This window comes from Poecilia mexicana, unplaced genomic scaffold (assembly GCF_051168715.1).
Source record: "Poecilia mexicana isolate PSO_F unplaced genomic scaffold, ASM5116871v1 scaffold_1, whole genome shotgun sequence".
In the NCBI taxonomy this organism is placed as follows: Eukaryota; Metazoa; Chordata; class Actinopteri; order Cyprinodontiformes; family Poeciliidae; genus Poecilia; species Poecilia mexicana.
The window spans coordinates 8,764,120-8,786,523 of record NW_028263370.1 but is presented as its reverse complement, the minus strand read 5'-3'; the positions used below and the strand labels follow the sequence as shown (position 1 = coordinate 8,786,523).

At 38.5% G+C, this 22,404-nt stretch overlaps 2 protein-coding genes across 2 annotated transcripts; both read right to left on the bottom strand.

Moving 5' to 3' along the window:
* Positions 1-10,578: 10,578 nt before the first annotated feature.
* LOC148161079 (regulating synaptic membrane exocytosis protein 1-like) lies at positions 10,579-11,636 on the bottom strand. The gene is made up of 3 exons (XM_088007439.1): positions 11,614-11,636; positions 11,273-11,444; positions 10,579-10,812 (listed from the first exon to the last, which is right to left on the bottom strand). Exons 1-3 carry the CDS (start codon positions 11,634-11,636, stop codon positions 10,603-10,605), a joined length of 405 nt encoding a protein of 134 aa, XP_087863565.1. The 3' UTR covers positions 10,579-10,602.
* A 6,616-nt stretch (positions 11,637-18,252) lies between these two features.
* Positions 18,253-19,162, bottom strand: LOC148161078 (regulating synaptic membrane exocytosis protein 1-like). Its single transcript, XM_088007434.1, has one exon. It carries the CDS (start codon positions 19,123-19,125, stop codon positions 18,253-18,255), a length of 873 nt encoding a protein of 290 aa, XP_087863560.1. The 5' UTR covers positions 19,126-19,162.
* Between the last annotated feature and the right edge of the window lie 3,242 nt (positions 19,163-22,404).

Sequence of the window (22,404 nt, the reverse complement as noted above, 5' to 3'; positions counted from 1 at the left end):
CACATGGGGGTACTTTTTAATTTTGAGATAAATCAAAATCTGCAATTTTGATTTATCTCACATTATTTGTCTGTCACACTCACCAAACCTTCTTACATTTATAGAGTTGTGAGATCAGTTGTAGATCCACTATATTTTATTATACTGTATCACATTACACAATAAAATTGGTAGACTTTGTCCAAGAATTGTGTTCTAAAACTTTCTATTAAAATATTAATGTTATAAAGGCTGCTAAAATCTGATGAATACAACTTTGAATAAACAGTTCATTTCATTTTAATTACTATTAAGCCCACAATTATTCACACTTATGGCAGATTTACATTCAAAACATTTTCAAAAATCTTGAAAGTTTGTTTCTGATAGTTTATGAGGCAGGGATCTCTCTCTCAAAAAAAAGAGTAAAATATATGAAAAAGTAAAAGGAGTTGTTTACATTATTTTTTTAAGATGGCTTGTTGAAAATGATTTATATCACACTGATTTTTGCACTGATTGCCTGGGGCAATTCAACTTCATGTGTGCACTTAAAGATCTCACCAAGCAGTTTAGATGCTATAAGAATGAAGTGATGATAAAAATGAGAGGAGAGGAAACTGATCAAATGAATGAATGAATGAATCTGTGAAGACAAAAATGATCTTACCTGTCCAATTCAAGACACTTTCTGCTTTCCCACAGACAGTTTAGACTGGATGAATTAATACTCTCCCTGTTTTGACAACCAAAAAACATAGAGAAAGACAAAGAAAGTGTGTGGAAAGCAGCCACCCCTTAGATGTGCGCTGAATGTTGCCTGAGGATTAAAAAAAAAAAACTAAGATCCCAAAACTGATGCTGTACTTCTTTAGGGAGGATTATGAAAGCAATTTAACTGAGAACTGCACATCATGTAAACTCTTTGTCTTCCCTAATAACAATGCTGAACCAAATAAAGTGCTTTAAAGCCAAAGTAGTGTTGAAAATGACAGTGGGAGTTCAGCAGAGAAGCAGTTACAGCAGAATAAATATGGAATTGCACAGCTTCAGAGCACAAGTCTTTACGAGAAAAGGGAACGAAACAGCATCGATCGCAAGGTTTGTGATATCAAGCTTGAGCTCTAAGCAACAGGTAGTGCTTCCAGAAGGAAAAAGTCAAGGAGGTTTAAGCAGCAAAGCAAAGCAGAAGCAAGAAGTAGGGAGAAAGCAGATGGGAGGGCAGGCCTGGTATACCTCTCTTCCTCTGTGGCCACGTGCTCTACTAAGATCCTGGGGCTTGGGGGAGTCCTGCGGGGCAAAGAATTGGAGCACCTAGAGGGGCAGGAGAAGGAGGAGCGTTCCAGGGTGAGAACACCAGGAGATTGTGTTAGTAAAGGCCATGAATGTACTGCACACTTCATGGCACAGTATCAGAAAGCTAGAAGAGACACGAGCCATCTGTAGTCACATCAGGACTACTTGAGAAAAAGTTCATCGTATGTGTTTGCCTGTACTTTTGAATTTTCATACCAGCTCATTTACATGCAAACACATAACCTGAAAATTATATCTGAAGGACTCCCCCAGTGTGAATTGAGATAACTTTCCACAGCACAACGTAGGACTGAAATCACGGCGAAACAAATTAGCTTTGCTATAAAATCCAAACTTTACGATTCTGCAATTCTTCAATTCGACAATGTTGGGAAAGTGTAAGTAAGTATTTAAATACCGCAGCTACTATTTCTGTAATGGTTAATCTGGACCAGTTTGCATCCACAGATGCCAGTTGCTTGGAGAGAAGAAAGGTTTTTCATATTCTTCATAAAGCATTCTTGTGCGAGTTTGGAGAGAAAATATGTAGTTATGAGGGGGCAGGGCACATGATATGAGATGGAGTGAAAACATGGAGAATCTTTAAAACAATAAATACTGGATCACGCCGTCCTTGTAAACACACTCATGTAGAGTCACTGTAGAGCTGCCCGAGTCGCACGTTGCACATTTTTTGTCGGATACCTGTCTCTGTCAGAGGAGTGAAAGTTGGTGTCTGGTCTCAGACATGTGGTGCTGGCACTCCTCACTCTGTCCAGGGACGGCTGCAGGTCGCTGCAACGCCACAAAATGGCAGCAAAGCAAGGCAGAGAAACAAAGATAAGAAAACCAAAATCAGCTAGATACAATGTGTGATGATAAAGAGTAGAGTGTTTTATTAAAATGCAGGAAGGAGAGAGAAAGGACAGACAGAGACTTAAGAAGATGGTGGAGGTGGGAGAGGTAGAATCAGTCGGCACAGTAACATGTAATGGCTCTGCTGCTACACTCATCATAGCAAGTCATTCCTAGCAACCAAATGCTGGGAGATCACTGAGATGGTAGGCTGATGAGTTACCATGGAAACCAGGTGTCAGAGGCAGAAGGATTGGTTTGTATGAGTTCGTAATTGGTTCACAGATATTTTGTATATGTCTGTGTGTTTGTCCCATTTCACTTTCTGACGTCAAGTGGCTTTAAATGGATGCCATCGTATAACAATGATGTTGGAAGTGGCAATCCTGCAACTAAACAAAGAACATGCAGCGACACGGAAACAGGCAAACTGAGAAGTAATTGGGTCATGTTTGAATCAACAAATGCAATTTACAAATGGAAACAACACAACACATAAAAACGAATGCATTTCCGCAAAAGGACAGAAAAACAAACCAACAAATTTAAGCTGGGGTTCAGTTGAATGGTTTCTTTTATTCACCTTGATTAACCCTGAAGTAGCAGCAATGATGAGCACTCATGGGCTCGTATGATATGATGGTGTTAAAATAAACTTGAGTAAAAGCTTCTCCAGGTTGCATAGTAATAAAAAATGGAAGACATGATCTAATTGTTTGCATTCTAAACCAAACGCAGCAACAGTGAATGGTTGTTTTACACAGCATTAAAAACATAAATACTGTTATTAATAAATAAATAATAAACACTCCATCAAGTGAATACATGCCCACATGAAATAAAAACAATGTATATTTTTAATGCGTAGATTATTTTGTCAATCACATTTTTATTTCATTATGTATTTCATAATAGACTTAATTTGTGATCTTTATTTTGTGTGTTTCAGGGCTTACCTTCACTTTTGGCAGCAAAAAAAAATACTTTTAATAAATATATTTTTTTATGTCATAGGGACATTCATTTATTTGATGGAATATTTATTAACAGCATTATTTCGTTTTTCTATTTTGAATGAAATAGCTCTTCACTAATTCTAATAAATATTGGGATTAATACATTCCAAATTTGCAGCCTTGTTTCTTCACATCTTCAATTTTTTCACATTATAAATGGAGTTCACGGTAGTAAAACTCCTACGATTTTATGGGTTCCCTGCTTACGTCTTCATCATCTCATTTCTTGTCTCTCAATTTTTGTGTCCAAAAAAATAAATAAATAAATAAATTTAAAAAAATACCGCTTCTGTCTTGGCCTTTGTTTTTCTTGTCTTAAGTACAGATGCGAATTAGGCCTGTAGGAAGAAATTTATTTCCACTCGGCCAGATGTTTTGATGCTCAAAGCAAAAAAATCTAAATCTGTTCATCTTAAATCTAAATACTAGTTGTAGATGTTATTAGATAATGATTTGTTTAAATCTCAACACCAGTAATTTACTTATACATCCAATTGCAGTGCAAAGTTTGTGTGATGTAAAAAAACAAATAAAGAAATAAAACATTTAGTAAGTATACGGTAAACCATTTCAGAAGTCCTTCCACTTTTAAGGTGACATAAACCTGTGAAACTCAATTAAAACATTAACTTACATCTTTTTGAGGAAAACGGAAACAGAAATTTACCTGATTGAAACAACTTTTGATTCAATTTCAGCATTTCAGATGCAATTTGTTTTCTGGGTAGAAGATTCCAGAATTTTACTCTTGATTTGGATATGTGCTTACATTCATCTTTGTGCTGAAAAATGTATATTTTTTTTATTCTCAGCTGTCTTAGAACCTCGGAAGGTTTGTGGCAAAATTGGACATTTTTCTTTTTTAAATTGTTCATTACTCTCTCCATCCTAACTAAGACTTCAGTCCAAGCTACAAAACAAAAACATGACGAAGCATGATGCTACCACCCCCATGCTTCACCATGTGCCTGTGTGTTCAACTTTTGGAATGAGTTGTCAGGAAGTTTAAGGACTTCCTACACCACACATATTTGAGCTTGACCAGAGACGTTCTACAAGATACCAAGTGTTTAGTCTAAATATGGTGGGTGACCCTGAGCAAAGCCACATGTACAACTTTAAAAGAGTTTACAAACTTAACCAAACACAGTATTGTTTGGTTAACAATCTATATCTCTCCTCAACAGCTTTAGTATATTTTTTTCCTTTGAGTTTTACAAAGGAAAGAGGGAAAATGAAATGGTTTATCTTTATTTAACTTCTTTAAATCACAAAAACCTCGCATTTTAAAAGCTGTGTGCAGATATCTTTTAATGCACTGTTAATTACAAAAGTGGATCATTAACTTAAAACTGGTGTAATGCTTCACATGTCAGAATTAGCTGTCAGTTGAGAGTAAAACCATGTGTCCGACTGGTGGCAGAATGAGAGTGGAAATGTGTGAAATTCGCTCTGTTCTTACCTAACCGTAACCTCGTCTGTGAACCTGAGAACACGGTGTGTGAGGATGCTACGAGGCAAGATGCCGCCCCCCTCTTGTCTGGTGTATGGCTTACTCTTTAGGCATGCAGGGAGGGTGGAGCTGTGTGCCAAACACCCGCATGCAAAGAAAGGCAAAGGAAAACAAAATGACACATGCAAGTGACAGAGTGAAACAGCAACTAAACACACAAAGGTGGGGTTAAGAAATGAAAATCTGCATCACAACATCAAGCATAAAGTGCACTGAACAAATGTTTGTCTTCTTACTGATAAAGCAGGTTTGTTTGTTTGTTTTGCTTTTTTGGGGGGGGTTTCTTTGCACCTAAAAGCATCAGATCATCAAACCAATTTCAGTATCAGACAAAAGTAATTTTATTTACTGAGAAAAAAGCAACAAGCCAAACCAACCTGCCGCAAAGTGAACCATACTATTCCCTTGTTAAATCATGAGTTAACTGTGCTTAGCTACATTTTTTTGGAAAGCTGAGTTCGACTATGTACCTAGGAACAGGAGGCTTCACAAAATTATTCTAAGAGCACACTGCAAACTCATTCAGGAGGTTAAAAACAAACCCAGAACAATATGTAAAGCAGCATTCCGCAATCTTTGCTCCCCACAGAAAGGACTTGCTCCCCTAGAGGACTATGGGGATCAAGGTTTGAGATTTTAGTCACATCTATTGCACATCTCTGGATACCTTATATACCTTAAAGCATTTTCATGCACATGAATGCATGAAAATAAAACTTGCTCACACACCCTGCTTGTCAATACTACCAAGATTACTACATATTTGATTGACTGTGGAAGGCCATAAATCTTTTAACTGAAATATGACTGAGAGGCTGTAGCAGGTTCCTTCACAGTGATGTAAACATTTCTTTGCCACTTATCACAGTCTTGATGGCAGTTGTTGCTACCACAGGTAGAACAACCAGTTTTAAAAGATGATTGCTTTTTCGCTTAGGGCTAGACTGATTTTGTTAAGTTTTCCACTTTATAAATTACGTCCTCATTTGAAAATTGTTGTTTATTTGTATCCTTTCAGGCTATCAATGTCTGACAATAAAGTTTGTTTTATGATCAGGGGGGAAACCAGCACTGTAGCTACATAATGACATATTACTCAGTGCAGGTGAGTTTTCTGTAAGCTCAGATTCCCTTCAGATTTCTAAGATACAGGAAATACTAAATGAACACGTAAGCTAAACTAAATTCCATCTGCAACATAAGAGCAAGGATTTCATTACGTAAAGGCATAGAGATAGTTTATCTAGTAGGAGATTATGTGTAATGCTTATTACATAATAGAATCTACAAATCTATTTCTTGAGAGAAAACCACAGTACTGTAGATTTGAATAGTCTATGTACATATAATTTAAAAGGTTATAGCTAGGAAGTTTATTCTGTTCAATGTGAGAGTTTCTGCCTCATGGTAGTTATGTAGATATGAGTACAGTAGTGCAGATGATGACAGATTAATTTGACGCTGAGTCAGATATGAAAAAATGGAAAAGCTAAGAGTGTGGAAATGGATGCTACAGTCAATATCTCTTAGATATATGTAAGTGCAATGACTACGCTTAGCAAGCTTTGCCTTCAGACCTGCGTGGCACTGCTTGTAGCGCCATATATCTCTGGCTTTTCACATTCAATTTTAGCATCTTGTCTTGTTTGAAAGAAATGTTTCATAATTATTCTCATACTTGCTATATTATATTTCATATATTTTCTCAGATACTCGTCTCCATTTTTTTTGTGGTTATATTTTGGTTCTTAACTGAGAAGCCTGAGACCTCATTGCCTCATTTCGTTTCAGCTCTCTAACACACAACTCCAGGTAAGATGGTAAAGAACATGTTTTGAACATGCTGAGTGTTTCACTGACAATTAGTTTTCCATGTCGAGGAATGAAATATTCAGTAGAATTGGCATTCGCAATTCTGACATTTGCTGTTCGTAATCTTGAGACCCCCAAATGCAAACATTTGAAATAAATAGCTTTTTTTTTTTTTATGCAAAGTGTTTGGAAGCTATTTGCCAAGAGACGACCTGTAGTGAGCATCAATAAATCAGGACCAACAAATGGTACAGGTTGTGTTTGATTTAAAGAGCATTTATTTAATAAACTAAAGCAACATTATATTCCTCCAATAAATGTGATCAAAGCTCCTCAGAGTTATTTTGGTTTCTCTTGTCAGTTGGTCAAAAGGCTCAAAATGGGGTCCGAATCAAAACCTGTAGAAATGTGGTAGTTTTTCTTTAGAAAATATAGATATTTTAAATTATCTCATCTTTACTAAAATGTATACCTTGCAAGATATGAATTGATATACAATGGTTTAGTAAAGGGGGACAAGATGGTTTGCTCACAACACTGAAATTGTAGTAGGGAGAGAAGAAAGGGCAACACGTAGGTATGAAAGAGGTGTACAAATTGGTGATGGGTGAATTAATCCAGACCGGCTTCTGCAACATTCTCACCACAACAACAACACAATGGGAGGCTTGTTGTACCAAAAAGATTCACCAATTTCACAAATGAGTAATTGAAATAAGACAAGCACAGAGTAAGGAAGGAAAGACAAGATTGCCTTCCGAGTGTAAAACGCTTACCTGTAAATGTCTTTATGGATACCATTTACTAAAAGGGGCATTTTGGGGGGGAGCGTGTTGCTGTATCTACCTATGCTCCTGGTTGAACGAGTAGAAATCATGCACATTGAAAGCAAGACAAGAAAAAAAGCGGGAAATAGAGAAAATATCTCAGAGAAAATGCTGGGAAATGAGAAAGAAAGCTTTGTCTTCTTTCAGCTCATGGAGAGGGTAGGCTTCTAATCCACTTTTATATTGATTAATGTGTTTTGTGTTTTATAGATATATATACATATATATAAGGCAGTAGTGAAAATCTAAAAGAATTCTGAAAAAGAAATTCAAAGTATGCTGCAGCACCTAGGTACAAATGCAAAATCCTTTGATTTCATGCAGATGCAGAAAATCTGAAACATTCAGCTCATTCCTTATACACCAAAAAAAAAAAAAACTTCTGTTAAGATGAAGTTGTTAAGGTATGATGGCAACCATTAAAACACAGCTGAATGGTGTTTGTACCTGTTGGTATGTAGGCACTCTGCACTCCCGCCTCGAATTGATCTGTTCATCTCCAGGACCTCACTGTCAGTGCCATGACGATGAGTGAACGAATGAAAAACGACCCAGGAAAACACACACACACACAAAAAAAAAATAAAAATAAAAAACAGGATGGCAACGCAGATGAGCAAAGGGGATTTATGAATGATAGAAAGCAGGAAAAATATTTTTCATATTACAGTTATGTCTAAGACGAACACAGTTAGACGTATTAGTAGAATTAGTTTGGTGAAAGCAGATTACAAACAAAAAACCCCCAAAACAATTAAGCAAATTAAGAGGCGACCTTCGCAAAACAAATCTAACGTTTAGCAATTTTAGGGCTTTGTAGCGTAAAAATGTTGTGAGCAGTTACTGATAAATTACTGTTTTACACATTTCTTCACTCTAAAGTTTCAAGACGTCCCAATATTAGTTTACCTGTCCTCTGAATACTCGTAGTCTGAGTCAACGGAGCGCTGGTGCTCCAGGGAGGACTCGTGGTAGTGTGTCGGGGAACGTGAGTGGTTGCGGTTTTGGTGAATCTCATCCAAACTCCTGAAGAAAACATTTACATTAAAATATATGTAATCCACTACATATTTATTTAATACACTATGGATTCTGACTGAAAGACATTGATTACTATATATAAGAAACAACAACAAAAAAAAAAGTTTGCTTGATTAATACAGGGATCCAAAGAACAAGTCCTGACGTGTGTGATACAGCGACTTGCAAAGTGTTTGCATCACTCAGACTTTTCCACATTAAGCTATGTTAAGCCCCTTTGTAAAAATAAAGGGATTGCATTTTTTTTTCTCTACTAATGCTCTCTTTTGCCTGCCTTGTCAGTTTAAATGTACAGAAGCTCACCTTTGCATGGGCACGTGAGGGGGCCGAGACCGAGCCCTGCAGGAGTCCTCTCTGTGAGGAGACACGGAGCGGGAGCGGTGCTGGATGGGGCGCTGCTGATCTGGGACAGCCAACGTGCTGCTCCGATCTCTTTCACGGGAGTTTCGCTCGCCACCTTGGCACAAACACAGGATGTGGACACGCGTGACAAAAAAAAAAAAACACATCCTTCAGGGATTTATATGGATACAAACATAAATTTGCAATCAAGAAAGAGTGAACCCACTCACATCGAACCTTTTCATTTCATTTAAAAATGATGCATCAGTTAAAAGAGGTATTCGATTCACTACTGCTACAACAACAACTACTACTGCTACTACAGATGCAAATCTTGTGCTGGATGTAGAACATCGCATCAAGATGTTTTACAAGCAAATCAAGTGCCTGACTGTTTCTGCAGTGCCTCTTTCAGGCCAGAGATGTAAAAATGTATGTAGCACCAGATGAACTACTAATCAAACCGTTAAAGTTGTAACTTAACTACAGACAAAGCTATTTTTTTTTTTTTTGGCCAAGCGATCAAATAAAGTTAAAAAGCAATAGTTCTTGATTCAAATAACCTGTCGTAGCTGCATTTAAACATGTATTTGTGAAAAAAATGAACATAAGTGTTATTTAATTCTAGTTTATAATATATTACATAGTGAAAGGTGCTCTGTTTCTTCCTGCTTCCTTATCCAGAAAAGACGTGTGTATTAAATTAGACAGAGATATTTTGGGTAAAGTTATTATGCATCGTTAGTGAATTTCTGTTTAGTTTTTTTTTTTTTTTTTCTGGGAGGTTATGCATTTTGAGTAGGCCTTGATAATATCTTCCATTTGGAGTCAGTGCATCTGAAATTGCTTAGTTGTTATTATGCTGCCTGGTTATCTTTCATGTTCCTCTACTAATTTTCTGTTGATGTTGGGTTTTTCTCAAGTCTTCTGCTTTTTCCTGTGTTTTATACATCCTTTCTTCAAAATAAAGTTACTGACTCTCTGAGTCTGCTTTTTTTTCTGGGCCTGGAGTCTCTGGAGATGGTTGTACAAAGAAGGATTTTTCATTAAATGAAAAACATTGCAGACAACCCTGAGCATCGAGTTCATGTGGAATAGTTTTTTTGGTCTGCCATCCTTTTCATACTGCCAATGAGCATACTAGTGCTCCTTTTGTCACAAACAACACCTTTAAGGCATCTAAAAAGGGCAAAATTAACTTTGAACATATACGACTCAGTAATCAGGCGCGCATTAGACTGGTGAGAACTAAAGCTACTGCAGAAACAGACAAACAACAAAGACATTTACTGCTGGTCAAAAAAGTAAAACATAAAAAGTAAAATATATCAATATATAAAAAAAGAGGTCACCCTCATGTGCATGTTGTCTCCTGTGAAGTGAGCCACAAACTGGTAGGACTAAAAACATGCAGGGGATTGAGAGTAAGTGAAATGGCAGAGAACAAAGGAGCTCTGCAGTCTAACATGCACTCGGTGCTTCAGTAAGTCTACAGTCCAGCAGAGGAGGAGAAACAGTTCACTGCAGCTTCTGGAAAGGTCAGTACAAACTAAAGGGCACAAGATTACTGTTGGACTGTGCTGCAGGACACGATGAATAGTAAAAAAATCACAACGGAATTGTGTATTTTTAATACGATGGTGCAAATTAGATGTTTAAATGATTTATCCGAGGAGAGGAAGGATGCAAGAAGAAGCTTCTCACCAAGTGCTGGACAATTACAAGCTACTACAAGGGAAAAACTCAATAATCATGCCCCCCACCCACCTTTAGTCCCACCTATCAAACCATCATCAAACTCTGTATCAATGATGCGATGAGATCCTGCATACACACATAAACAGGGTAAGACGGGGCAAAGCTGAGACGTCCTGACACAAAGGAGAAAGCTCAGAAGAGGGAGAGGTTAACTGGTGCAGACTCAAACACATCGCAGGTCCCAGCGAAATGCAGAAGACTGCATCCTGAACGACATACTCTGTAGTTTCTTGCTCGGACTGTCTCCGTGGACGTGTCGGCGCGGAAGGTATGGAGAGGGCTGAGGCAGAGGTATGGAGGACACGTCATGGGTCTGGAGTTTGTACCAGTGGGGGGTGTCGTCCAATAAGGCCGTCTCAAGCTCTATTAGGATCTGACAGGACAGAGACGGAGGACAGATGATGAGAATGTCGGAGAAGAAGAACTGAGAATCAAAAAGTGAGTGCTTCATGTGTCATCGGAATGGTGGAAAGACTCAAATCTTGACAAATCGGTGTTTTTTTTTTACCTGTTGGGGTAACAAGTTTACGAGCAGGGGTTACTGACTCAAACAAATTTCTCATAGATTTAAAGGAAGGATGAAAAGAGCTAATACAGAAAACTTGCTAATATTTGTAAAGGATGTAATGACTATTCATCTTTTAAGTTAAAAATAAAATAAATATTATTTAGCAATTTGTTCAAACACACAAAACCATTGCTTGAGAGGAAAAAACATAAAACGTTTTAAGCTGTAAATTGACTTGTACTTTTTCATTCATTATAAATGGAGCAACATTTTAGCAATGTGATGCTCTGTGATCAGTATGGGGACATTGTGAGGCATTGCCAACCTCGCCCAGAAATTCGCTCTCTTCCTCCTGCACTCTGGGCTGATCCCAGACAGTGATTTCCAGCATGCGCTCTCTGAAGTCCCGCCGGTGAACATGGGAATATATGAAAGTCTGGTTCCACTTGGGCTCAGAGCTCTTCTTCACCGTTTTAGTCCGTCGTTTACTCTTGTCACTGGAGCCCAGGAGAAAAACCAGCAAAATGAGTTCAAGCGGATGATATAACCTTTAAAATGCAAAATGTAAATGTTGTACTTATATAATGCAAGCGCTGGGGGATGGTATTGTTAGCCTAATACCGGCAAGGCAGAGTGGTAAAGAGAAAATACAATAAACCTCCTTACCTCCGATCCGGCAGGAAGTACATTTTGACATATGGGTTTCGAGGTCGGCCGTCTGGTCGAGGTGGCAGGTCTATGGCTTGAAGGACGTTGACAATCAACTGGTGACCCACTTTGTCGTACCACAGCTTTACCTAAAAAGATGTTGAAATGTAGTTCCCCTCCACTGGAGACAAACCTCAGACCAAACACTTCTTTCTTTACTTACAGAAAGCTGTCCAGGCAGCACAAGAGGAAGGTCTCGAAGGGTGCCAGGACTGGTAGGGGACATCACCGAGATAGAGGGACGATCCATCTTCTGTGACTCAAACGAACTGGAGCCAGCTGAGAGACGAAAAACAAAGGTTCTGGTGAAATACTGTAAAAATGAGACCACAGAGTGAACAGTAGAAAGAACTAGAACCTTTTGCAGACAGTTTCTGAAGGTCCCGGCCTTTTGACTCATAATATCTAACAACAATACATTATTCATATTTTTACACTAAGTTAACTACAGTTTTGAGTTTTCAATCATGTTAGTTACCTGGCCTGTAAACCATGCTTATCAGAAGTGAACCACGAAAAAGCAAGGACTTCGTTCTGAAAAGTATACTGAGCAATTCAAAACCATTTATAAAGATGGAATGTGCAAAGCTCAAACACTTTGCTGATGTCAAACATTTTTTAACCAGGAGCAGCAGGACTTGATAGAAACCCCTACTTCTTACAACAATAACAGATACATTTCCTGAAAATGTGCACCTTATTTCCATCAAAAGTAAAATCATCCGAGGAGATCGAAGTTTGTAGCTGTGCAAGAAATTTAAATGGAAATTTTTCAAAAATCTTCCTCCACTCTACAAGTTATTAACCACACCGTTAGAAGCCCAGATTTTTTTTTTCAAAGCCTTTGTAAAACTTAAATGAGATTTTTAGGAAAAGCCACGAATGTACTAAATATATTTGACATTGAAATGAAGAACCTATTTGTCCACAGAATTTAAAACTGTGTTTCTAAGTCGCCTTCTTCATGTAATGCCCTGCTCTCCATTCATGGCCGGGCAACAACAAACAGCTAAAAACACTTACTGGATTCTAGTGGAGGGTGTGGGGAGCCTGGGATTCTTGGGATGTCTCTGTAAAAGGTAGCAGGTTGGAAGACATTCAAATTCAGACAGAACTATGTTGCTCATAGTTTTTATGAGCATATTGAATTGTTTCTTTTTTACAAAATGATGTGGAACAAACAGCTCAATTGTGAACAGAATAAAGGCCATCCATAAAAATAGGCTTAGGTAGCACAGTGGGTAGGAGAGGAAAGAAAGAAACATCTGGAAAAGAGGATTTTTCTGATGGATCATCAGGATTTTAGGGAGGACACACTGTAAAGGGGCTCCACCCATTAAATCTACTTACTGATAGGCTCTATAGACTTTTCTCAAAAGGTTTTTGGACATAATTCGACTGATGGAGCTTTTATACAAGAGGAAAGATATCAAATGCATCTGTTAGAATAAAACCTGTGCAGTTACTCCTCTACTTTAAATGCAATAGTTACATACTGATAACACCAGTCTTACCCTATTGGCCTTGAGACTACGATCTCCACTTGAGGTTCGGCTTTGGATTCAAGAATGATGTTGTACACTTCTTTCTTGGTTGCTCCTGGCAATGACTTTCCATTCCACTGTAAGACCTCGTCGCCTGGAAATCAGATTACCAGCAGATGATGCAACCCGAGTTTAGTTTTGATTTGTGTATCAGGTACAAAGTTGTTACATGATGAAAAGTGTGACATCAGGGGCGGACTGGCTTTAGAGACTATCAGGGTTTTCCCTGTTGGGCTGGTGGTTTAGCAGCTGGTGGTTTAGCTCGTGGAGACACTGTCACTCTCACCCCACGCAGCACGTTGTTGTCTTGCAGTACCACTATGCCTCAAACTTTGCCATATCAAATGCTTCCTCTACCTCTCCTCCACTCTGGCAGATATCCTCAGTGTGTCGCTAAGGGAGACTTGTAAACACATGAGGAAGCACTACGAGGAAGACTTTTATATATAAAAAAATGCTTTCTACATATTTGTTAAAACTGTCACTATGCTGTGACAGTGTAGTATGAGACAGGCATTCTGTGAAAAAACTGAGCACCTCTCCCTTCTCCCAGTGCTCCCAGAAATACATAGAAACAACAAATCAGTCAAGAGGAGGGTCTCTGTCTCATAACATACTGTCATGACATGATGAAAGTTTTACCAAATATGTAAAAAAATAATAATAATAATAATAATAATAATATAAAAGTTACATACCAACTTGGAAGAATTTTTTTTAAAATTTATTTCTGCTAAGACCATTAAAACATATTTACCAGTATTCTCACTCTCAACGAACAAATGTTATAATTCTAGACTTCTATGCTGTGTGTTAAAGTTAAAGCATTTAATTCAATTCAATTTAAAAATACTTTATTGATCGCAAAGGGAAATTAAATGTGGTTGCAATGATGCAGGATTATTTCCTTCACTGTCTGGGGAGGCCTGTTTGTGAAGCCAGTGCAACGAATAAAAATAGCTTTAAATTTTGATGCTGAATCTTGATATTGTAGTAGCAAATTTTGCGATATATTCTCCATGTTATAGGTGCAAAAATATTAGTAAAATAGAGCATGTAAAAAAATTCAAAGCATAAAAAAATGTATCCAATAAATAAAAACATTTTCTATATTTTTAGCAGGAAAAAAATACTTTCCTTCATCCGGTAACTAGCAGGTTTACAATACAACTTAATTTAAAGAATTCCCTAGAAAGGCAATCACTTACTTGGACAACTGAGTCTGCTCATGTAAAAATAACTCTTGGTAGAAAACAATGTCTGTTCTTTACCTGCACGTAGATGTCCCACAACATCTGCCAGGCTGCCTTTTTTGACTTTGGTGATGAAGGCCCCAAGTCTTCCAGACTCTGTAATTTTTCCTCCAACAACCTGCACATAGTATGCAGTAATCAATGCAACTAAAGACGAACTCATGTACGAGTTTCTCTAGATCTTGTTGTAACATTAGTCCTTTAATGCTGGAAATGTTCGTCAGGTGACAGAAGGCCAACTTTGTAATTGTCTTTATATGTCTCTGAAGGTTGAGGTCTAAGTCCCTTCACAGACTTAGACTTCAACCTCAGTCATGCCTTCTCAGTAGTTTCTAGCAGAAGCTGTGTGCTTCAGTTGTTATTCAGTTTTGTTTCATCAGCAACAATTATTTTGCTGAAATTATTGTTTTGATTTCAAACCATTGTTGATTTCCATTTGTAAGACCAACATTCACACATTGATTTGTTCTATGCATCTGCTCAGCGTTTGAATGGTTTCATAGTCACCTGGTGACAAACTCATCTTTTAATTTACAACTTTCCATGGGTATTGTGACAATCAGCCTTGATCTTTAGATCGGATTTGAGAAGGAATAATTTTTAGGCTTAAGCACACTGTTTAAATACAGATCTCACCTGTTGACAGTCTTAAAGATTATACAGGCTCCTCAGGAAACAGAACATTTATACCTTCAGCTTAATGAAAATGTTTTCTCTGAATGCAAAACAACAACAAAGCTGTGCTCTCACTTTGAGGCCCAGTAGGGAGCCGGCCTCGCGGGGCATAGCCGACCTCTTGCTTAATGTGATACGCCCAATCAGGTGGTCACCCTCTTTGGACGGCTGCCACGTAACCGGATGCTGCAAAGATAGAAAACAAAAGAAACAGCATACGAGAGTTCAGATTATTCAGAATAATGACGTATATTTTAGTTTAACTAAATGTGATTCTAAATTAATTTAAATTCTCCTATAGGAATGCACTCACATCAGTGGCCATTAAAATCCTTTCATACTTACATGCCATACTGTAGGATCTAAAGGATGACAGTCCAAATCTCCTGTCAGGACAGAGAGCAGGCCAAGTAGAGATTAATATATTTGCTTCGGGTTGTATTAATAGAAAGATTTTGTAAATATTGAGAACTTAACTTAGATAAAATAGGTTAATGCAGGTGTAGGCTACTTGATGACTAGGGCTGTAAACGGTCGTGGGCTCAATTTTAACCATCCTTTGGAGACACTTAACCTCAATTTAGGGGGTGAGGGGTGCAATATTGTCCCAAAATTATATCACAAAATATTTTTTAAATACCTTGATAACGATGTTCCACATTTTCAACTTTTTCTTTTTTGGGGGAAGAGGGCTACTTTACTTTCCTTTATAAAGTCACATTAACATTTTTTATTTGTAAATATATACAAAATCACACAATATTAATGCATCAAAGAAAATCTAAAATTGATCAATATAAATGTAAACTAATTTGACAAAAAAAACTGCCTGGAATTAGATATCAAATGAAACTATAGCATACACAAAATAAACTTGTGTGGTTCATTATAACATTAGCTTTACAAGATATTAGAAAGCGGTTTCCACTTGTTTTAAAAGCAAGCCCTATGTGCAACAGTAAGAATCTTCCATTTTAAAATGGTCAACACCAAAATATTTCACATAGGAAACCCTGCATATAGTAAACTTAAAAACCAAGTTCCAGCAAAGATCTGAAACTTGGTTCACTTTCATTTCTTCCACCTGTCGTGGACATTTCCTCCTCCTTCCTCTACAATTAGTGAAATTTAAATTTCTTCCGTAAATATATCTGACTCGAGATGCAGAGTAACAAGGAGCTTCAACTCTTGCCTCCATTAATGTATTTAAATGTTTACGGGTTAGCAGACGTAACTAGCTGCAGCTAGCTAGCTTCTTCTCTATGCTACTGTTTTCTGAGAAGCCGTCAAGTCAACCGGGTGCTGGAAAAAAAAACGATCAGGACATACTTCTCCTATTTCAAATATATCGGTGACCCTGAACCTTGCTCAAAGCTGCGAGTTATTTATTTATTTTCTGGGAGGACATCGGTGTTTCTGAAAGTTTTTTCGCCGTGTTTGACCGGTTTATACTTTCTGTGTGAAGTGGAGAGGCGAGCTGACGCAGGGCAGAACTCTGTGTAACCAGGAAACAGCAAGTATGAGAACTGCAGCGGCCAAAACACTACAGACGCTACTGTATATCCTTACCTTACCGTAGATATATACGCTAATTCTATGAAATACCGTCCAGTCAAGACTGTAGACCAGTTCACCAGCTTCTTCTATGTGTTTGTGGAGTCACATTACGGCATGACATTAGCGTCAAGATAAAATTTATTTCCCGGGCAAGTTTTTTTTTTTCGTTTACATATTATTGTGCATGATATGATATGATATGATATGATATGATATGGCTCACCCTACAATCAATCTGTGTATTGCATGAAGGTGATCATGTCTGTAAATTTGGCTCCAGGTTCAAAACTCTTGAAGTGACCAGTATGAGAAGCAAACAAGTATAGTTTCTGTCTATTTACCATTTACTTAACTATTCATCAAGACTTATGTGCTCTGACATGCCAAAACTACTGCAATATTCTGCCACAAGCATCAACATCAATCGTAATGCCAGATATACTTCTGTTTTTTCAAAAAAGACAGTTGAGCAGAACCATCTTTACAAAAACGTTTTAAACTATTTTAAAAACAGAAAAGATATTTAAAACCATCTTTCTTTTTTGAGTTCCGCTGCGTATTTAAAACGGCTAATAATCAGAATCTACACTATTTACCCATTAGTGTCCTCTGAGTTAGATTAATCTGGATTAAAACAGCCCATTTCTGTGAAATGAAGATGATTAGCTGATTGGGCATAGCTAACTCCACCTGCTGGCCCTTGAAAGCAACTATCCCAGCAGGTCTTATTTTAATAATGCTGAGAGTGCAGTATACAGCGTGTAGCCACAACCAGGCGTGATTTCAGATGGTAGTCCATGCTTGGCTGTGGCAGCTGGATGTTTGCAGAGCATTACGTAGCCAGCGAGCCAGTGACCTAATTCCACAAATCTGCTGGCCTAAATCATTGGGACTCTTCAAATAAACGAGAGCTTTTCTCAGAGCAGCAGACTATATCCGAAGCACACAGAGGTGTAGATGACGCACAGATATAGTAGTGCACGCTGTGCTGAGTGGCTGCAACATCTCTATAAGTTGGCATTTAATTTTACAGTCCAGACACTGAAAGTACTGATAATGTAACAGTCTCAGAGATTAGAATCTCACTCTGCTTCAAAATGATTAAAAAATGTATGTTTTTAAACCGGTTTTGTTGTTATGGTAAGATATGACTACAATTCCTTATAAAGCTAAAGATGCATCTAAATTACCCTGTCTTGATGCATCTCTAGGATCACATTTCTTCTGGTTAACAACTCTGTCATAGGTTGAAAAATGTGTCTGACCTTTTGCACAATCAATCAGTGCTGTCTGCAGTTCCTGTAGATCAGATTACAAATACCCATGCAACCATTTACTCCACTGATTCTAGTCTTACAAGCATAGAATGCATGTAAATGTGTTTTGCCATGACTTGGAGGATGATGAGAGGATAGCAAGTGCAAAGATCAAATTTAGTTTGAATACACGAAACAAAGAGAGACAGATGGTTGTAACTAAGAGAAAAGGTGAGATTCAGCAAATAACTATCACAATGGCTGTGCAATAGTATTCAAAAAGGAAATGATGGGATGGGAGTTCAGAGAGATTTAGATTTGTAAGTTAGTGGACTGAACACATCTGTCTGACTGACCTTTCTCGCTGACGCTTTCCATGTCTACGTCGTCACAGCTGGTGGAACCGCCCTCCTCTTCTGAGCTGCTGATGGACATCTGTCTCTTGTTGATTCCGCGCTTGACTTTGTATGACCGAGGAGGGGGCGGCCGCAAAGAATCGGACTGGTCTGAGCTCTGCGAGTCTTTCCTCAACAGGTGGTCACCACCCTTGTCCCTTTTTGTGCCAGTCTCCGGACGGGAGTTGTTTGAGCCCTGATCATTAGGCACTAGTCCTCCAGTCTGGGGCCCTGATTTCCCTCCACCTCCTGTATGTGGTGGTCCACCTCCCATCCCCGCGGTCCTGTCACCAGGAAAGGCTCGGTGGTTCTCAAGGAGGCCCTTGCGCTCTCCTTCACCACCTCCACCCCTCCTGGCCAGACGGTTTGGAGGTACATGACCTCCCCCACCACCTCCTTCACCTGGTCCCAACCCAACCTCATTGATCGCAAGATCACTGTGCCGTCGCTCGTGCCGTACCTTGGATACCTTTGCGTGCATTCGCATCTCCTGCTCCTCTTTTTGTGGTTTTACAGGATACCTTGCCAGGTTGGGGTCACTCCGATAACGATTCTGGAACTCTTCTTCACGGCGCTGCCTCTCCCTCTGTTCCTCATCCTCCGGGTGTCTGCGGTGCATCCCTGAATGCCTCAAGTTGTCCTCCCCATCCTCATAATCTTGAGAATGTATCTTCTCCAGTCGCCGTCCTTCTCCGAACCGTCTCTCTCTGTCTCCAGTACTCACACGCTCATCCAAGGATGACTGAGACTGAAGCTTGCCAGGAGGTCTGCGACCACTGCCCCGTCCCATCCCTCCCCTCCCGTTTTGTTCATGGAGGGATACTGGCCTTTTTCTAGGTAGGAAGAGACAATACTTGTTGTTGAACCTAAACACACATTTCTAGCAATAACTATTTAGATCCTATTTTACATTGTCTTTTTATTACTCAAAGAGTTTGCAGTCAATAATTCATAATCAAAGGAAAATTTACCAGGATGAGAAATGTTACGTGGATGGCAGCATTAGTTATAATAATTAGTTTTATACAGTGCCTCTTAATAAAACCAAGGACTCTTTAGAAAGCTTATAAAGGTCTTGTGTTTTGAGGAGCTTCTTAAGAGTTCAGTGATATGGCATTGCCATCCTCATTTGAATTTACAAAGGCACAGATGGTATGCTCACCAAAGCTAATGGAGGTTTGTGCAAGGAGCCAATGAATGAGGATCATAGTGTCCTATTTGTGTGGAAGGTCTAACTAACTGGTATTAGGGGCCTAAGGTTGAGAGTTTTGTAGATCAGAAGAAAGTTCTTTTAAATGTTAGTAGCTGAATTTCGGAAATCCTGGAGTTTGTAAGTGCTTTGTAAAAAATTCCTAATGAGGACTTAATGGCAGTAATCTGAACAGATTGTAACAAAGGCCTGGATCAATATCTAAAACTTTAGTTAAAGTGGAAAATGGTGGCCACAAGGTATAAAGACAAAAACGTATAGAATCAAATTTTTCACTTTGTGACTTACTTTTCTTTTGGTGGTTCACTTTGGGAGCGAGAGCCAGGCATGGTGTCAACGGCCTTGGTAGGGAGGACTCCGGCAGGCAGCTGTGTCCCGTCTGGCGGCCCTGCGTTTGTGCTGGAGGGCGGAGCTTGCGATCTGGAGCGGAGAAGCTTCCTGTCACGCTGACCCTCACCTCCTGTGGCCGGGTCGTTCAAGGAGGTGCCCAGGCTCCCGGGCCGCGCTCCTGACCCCGAAAACCATTCTCCTGATTTGGTGAGAATCTCCTGCTGCTTACGGCACAGGTTGCAAACCCACATTACCTGAAAGGTTGAAAGGAAACACATGTTTTACAGACTCATTTCAGAAGATGGAGATAAATTGTCTCACAACATGAGAGAAATGCCAAACCTATCAGTGGCTTGGTATATACAACATGTACTTTGCAAAAAACAAACAGCAAAAGAACCATAAAACTTACTAATAAATAGACCATAAAACAATTGAATAGCAGTTCCTGAGAGATGATTTTGGGTGTTTAGTTTTAAAAATGTTTCGCATTGCTCCTCGAACATGCCCCTTTTCCATTCACACCAAACCCCAGAAGAGAGGCTGCATCTAAATTGAGCTTTATTTAAATTAAAGTGATGTAAAACCAAAATCTGCACAACATATGACATTTTATGGAGAAGTATTGGTCATTTTGCACCTTTATTTTTCATCTTGTACCTGAAAATTAGAAAAAAAAGTCACTCTGTGATATGTGTCATTTTACACCAATCATCAGTTAGTTTGAACCAGTCAGAACAATATTTTGTACCCGACAACCAATGACTTAAAGCAAACATTACATCGTTGCTTTACTCAAATGTTGTGGTAATTTACTTTTTTCTGCTGTAGAACGTTGCTTATGACTTATTTGAATTCAGTTTCAACTGAGTTTGCTTATTTATATTGTGCTAATGGGCAACATCGTCTCAAGGAACTTTATTAAAAGAAAATGCATACTCAAGTTTTCAATTAAAAATTAGATGTTCAAAACTGCCTTATTTATTGGAAAGGTAGAAAATGCAATCAAACAAACAACACATATACTGATGGGGAAAACACAACACATTACAAAAGCATATGCAAAATATTTTTAGCTGCATTTTTTTCTGGAAAATGATGAACTATCCCAAAAAAGAGATCTGAACAATAGCAAAAGGAAATATGCCTTAATATCCAGTGTGTACAGGTCAGTTAAATTATATTTGAGACATGAACTTTTTATGACTATTTATTTCCAACAGTCACAGAAGTGATGTGCTACAAAAAAAAAGCCAATGTCATTTGTCTAAATGTATGAAATAGTTTGTTGTTGAGAATTCTAACCTGAAATACGAGATATTACTAGAGGGTTTAAAATGGCAAAGGGGCAAAGTAAACTGAGGGTTAATTTGTTGATAATGCCAGAGAGAAGCTTATTTTAAAAATAAAAACTTAATTCAGAAATAATACACATTCTGTTTTTTCCCAACATTTAACTGAATATTGGTTACATACCTTGAAATTTCTTATTGAAAGTTGTGCTAATTCAGCTACAGCTAGCAAATAAAAAACTGCTTAAATAAACATCATATCACTAATGCATCCTTATAACACAACAAACCAGTATTTATTAATGTATTAAGTCATTTTATGTCATGCAAATATAAATATTTGGTTTTGTGACCAAAAGTTTAATGTTGCTGAACAAGAAGGGAATGTTTTTTGCGATGCACAGTAAACAGATGCATAGTTTGTTCTAAAAAAAATGACACTGGTGCATTCAAATATGATAAAAGGACATGAAGGATATTTCATTCTTCTTCACAAAACCTCTGCAGACCTCGAATACTTACATGTAGCCATGGCTACTGAATATCACCTCACTTCGACAGCACAAAAACAGGATTTATCTCCCTCCGCATTTATAATCCCTCTGGTTTATTTTTGCAGAGAATAAATCCAAAGAAGCGAAGAAACACAGACGTCCTTATGTGTTCGGCTGCATAACCGCTGCACAAAACAAAAAAACACCTCCTTGGCCTTTAGAAAAATCCAAAAAGCTACTCCTTGACAGCCACTGAGATGCATTTAGCAGTCAGTTTAGCGTTTAGCCTTCAGTGTGCCAAACCACATTCATCATGGCCTGATTGAATCCCAGTTGGCGCATGTCCAGACTAATCTAAAGCTAAATCAGCTGCTCGCGCTCCGCACAGCTGTCAGGCTGCCGCCCAGCCTCACACTGCCACCTCTTTCTCCCTCTGACTTTCCTCTTCAGCTGACGGCCAGCAGATTAGAAGTGGCCAGTAATCCTTTCATTTTCTCACTATTATTCGGCTCATCATTAACTGAGAATACCCGCTCACAATCCTCAACTTTCCACTGTTGCGGTCGCTGACCTCTAGGGGCTCTCCTCACCAGAGAGCTCTTTCGTCCGCTTCTGTATCAGCTCTGTCTGACTGCCACAGCTGAGACATATAGCAGATCATCAACCACTGCTTAAAGAACTCCGTCTCAAAGTGTCAAGCCTCTCCTCCCTGGTATTTGATCTACAGTGATCGTGTTTGTGTT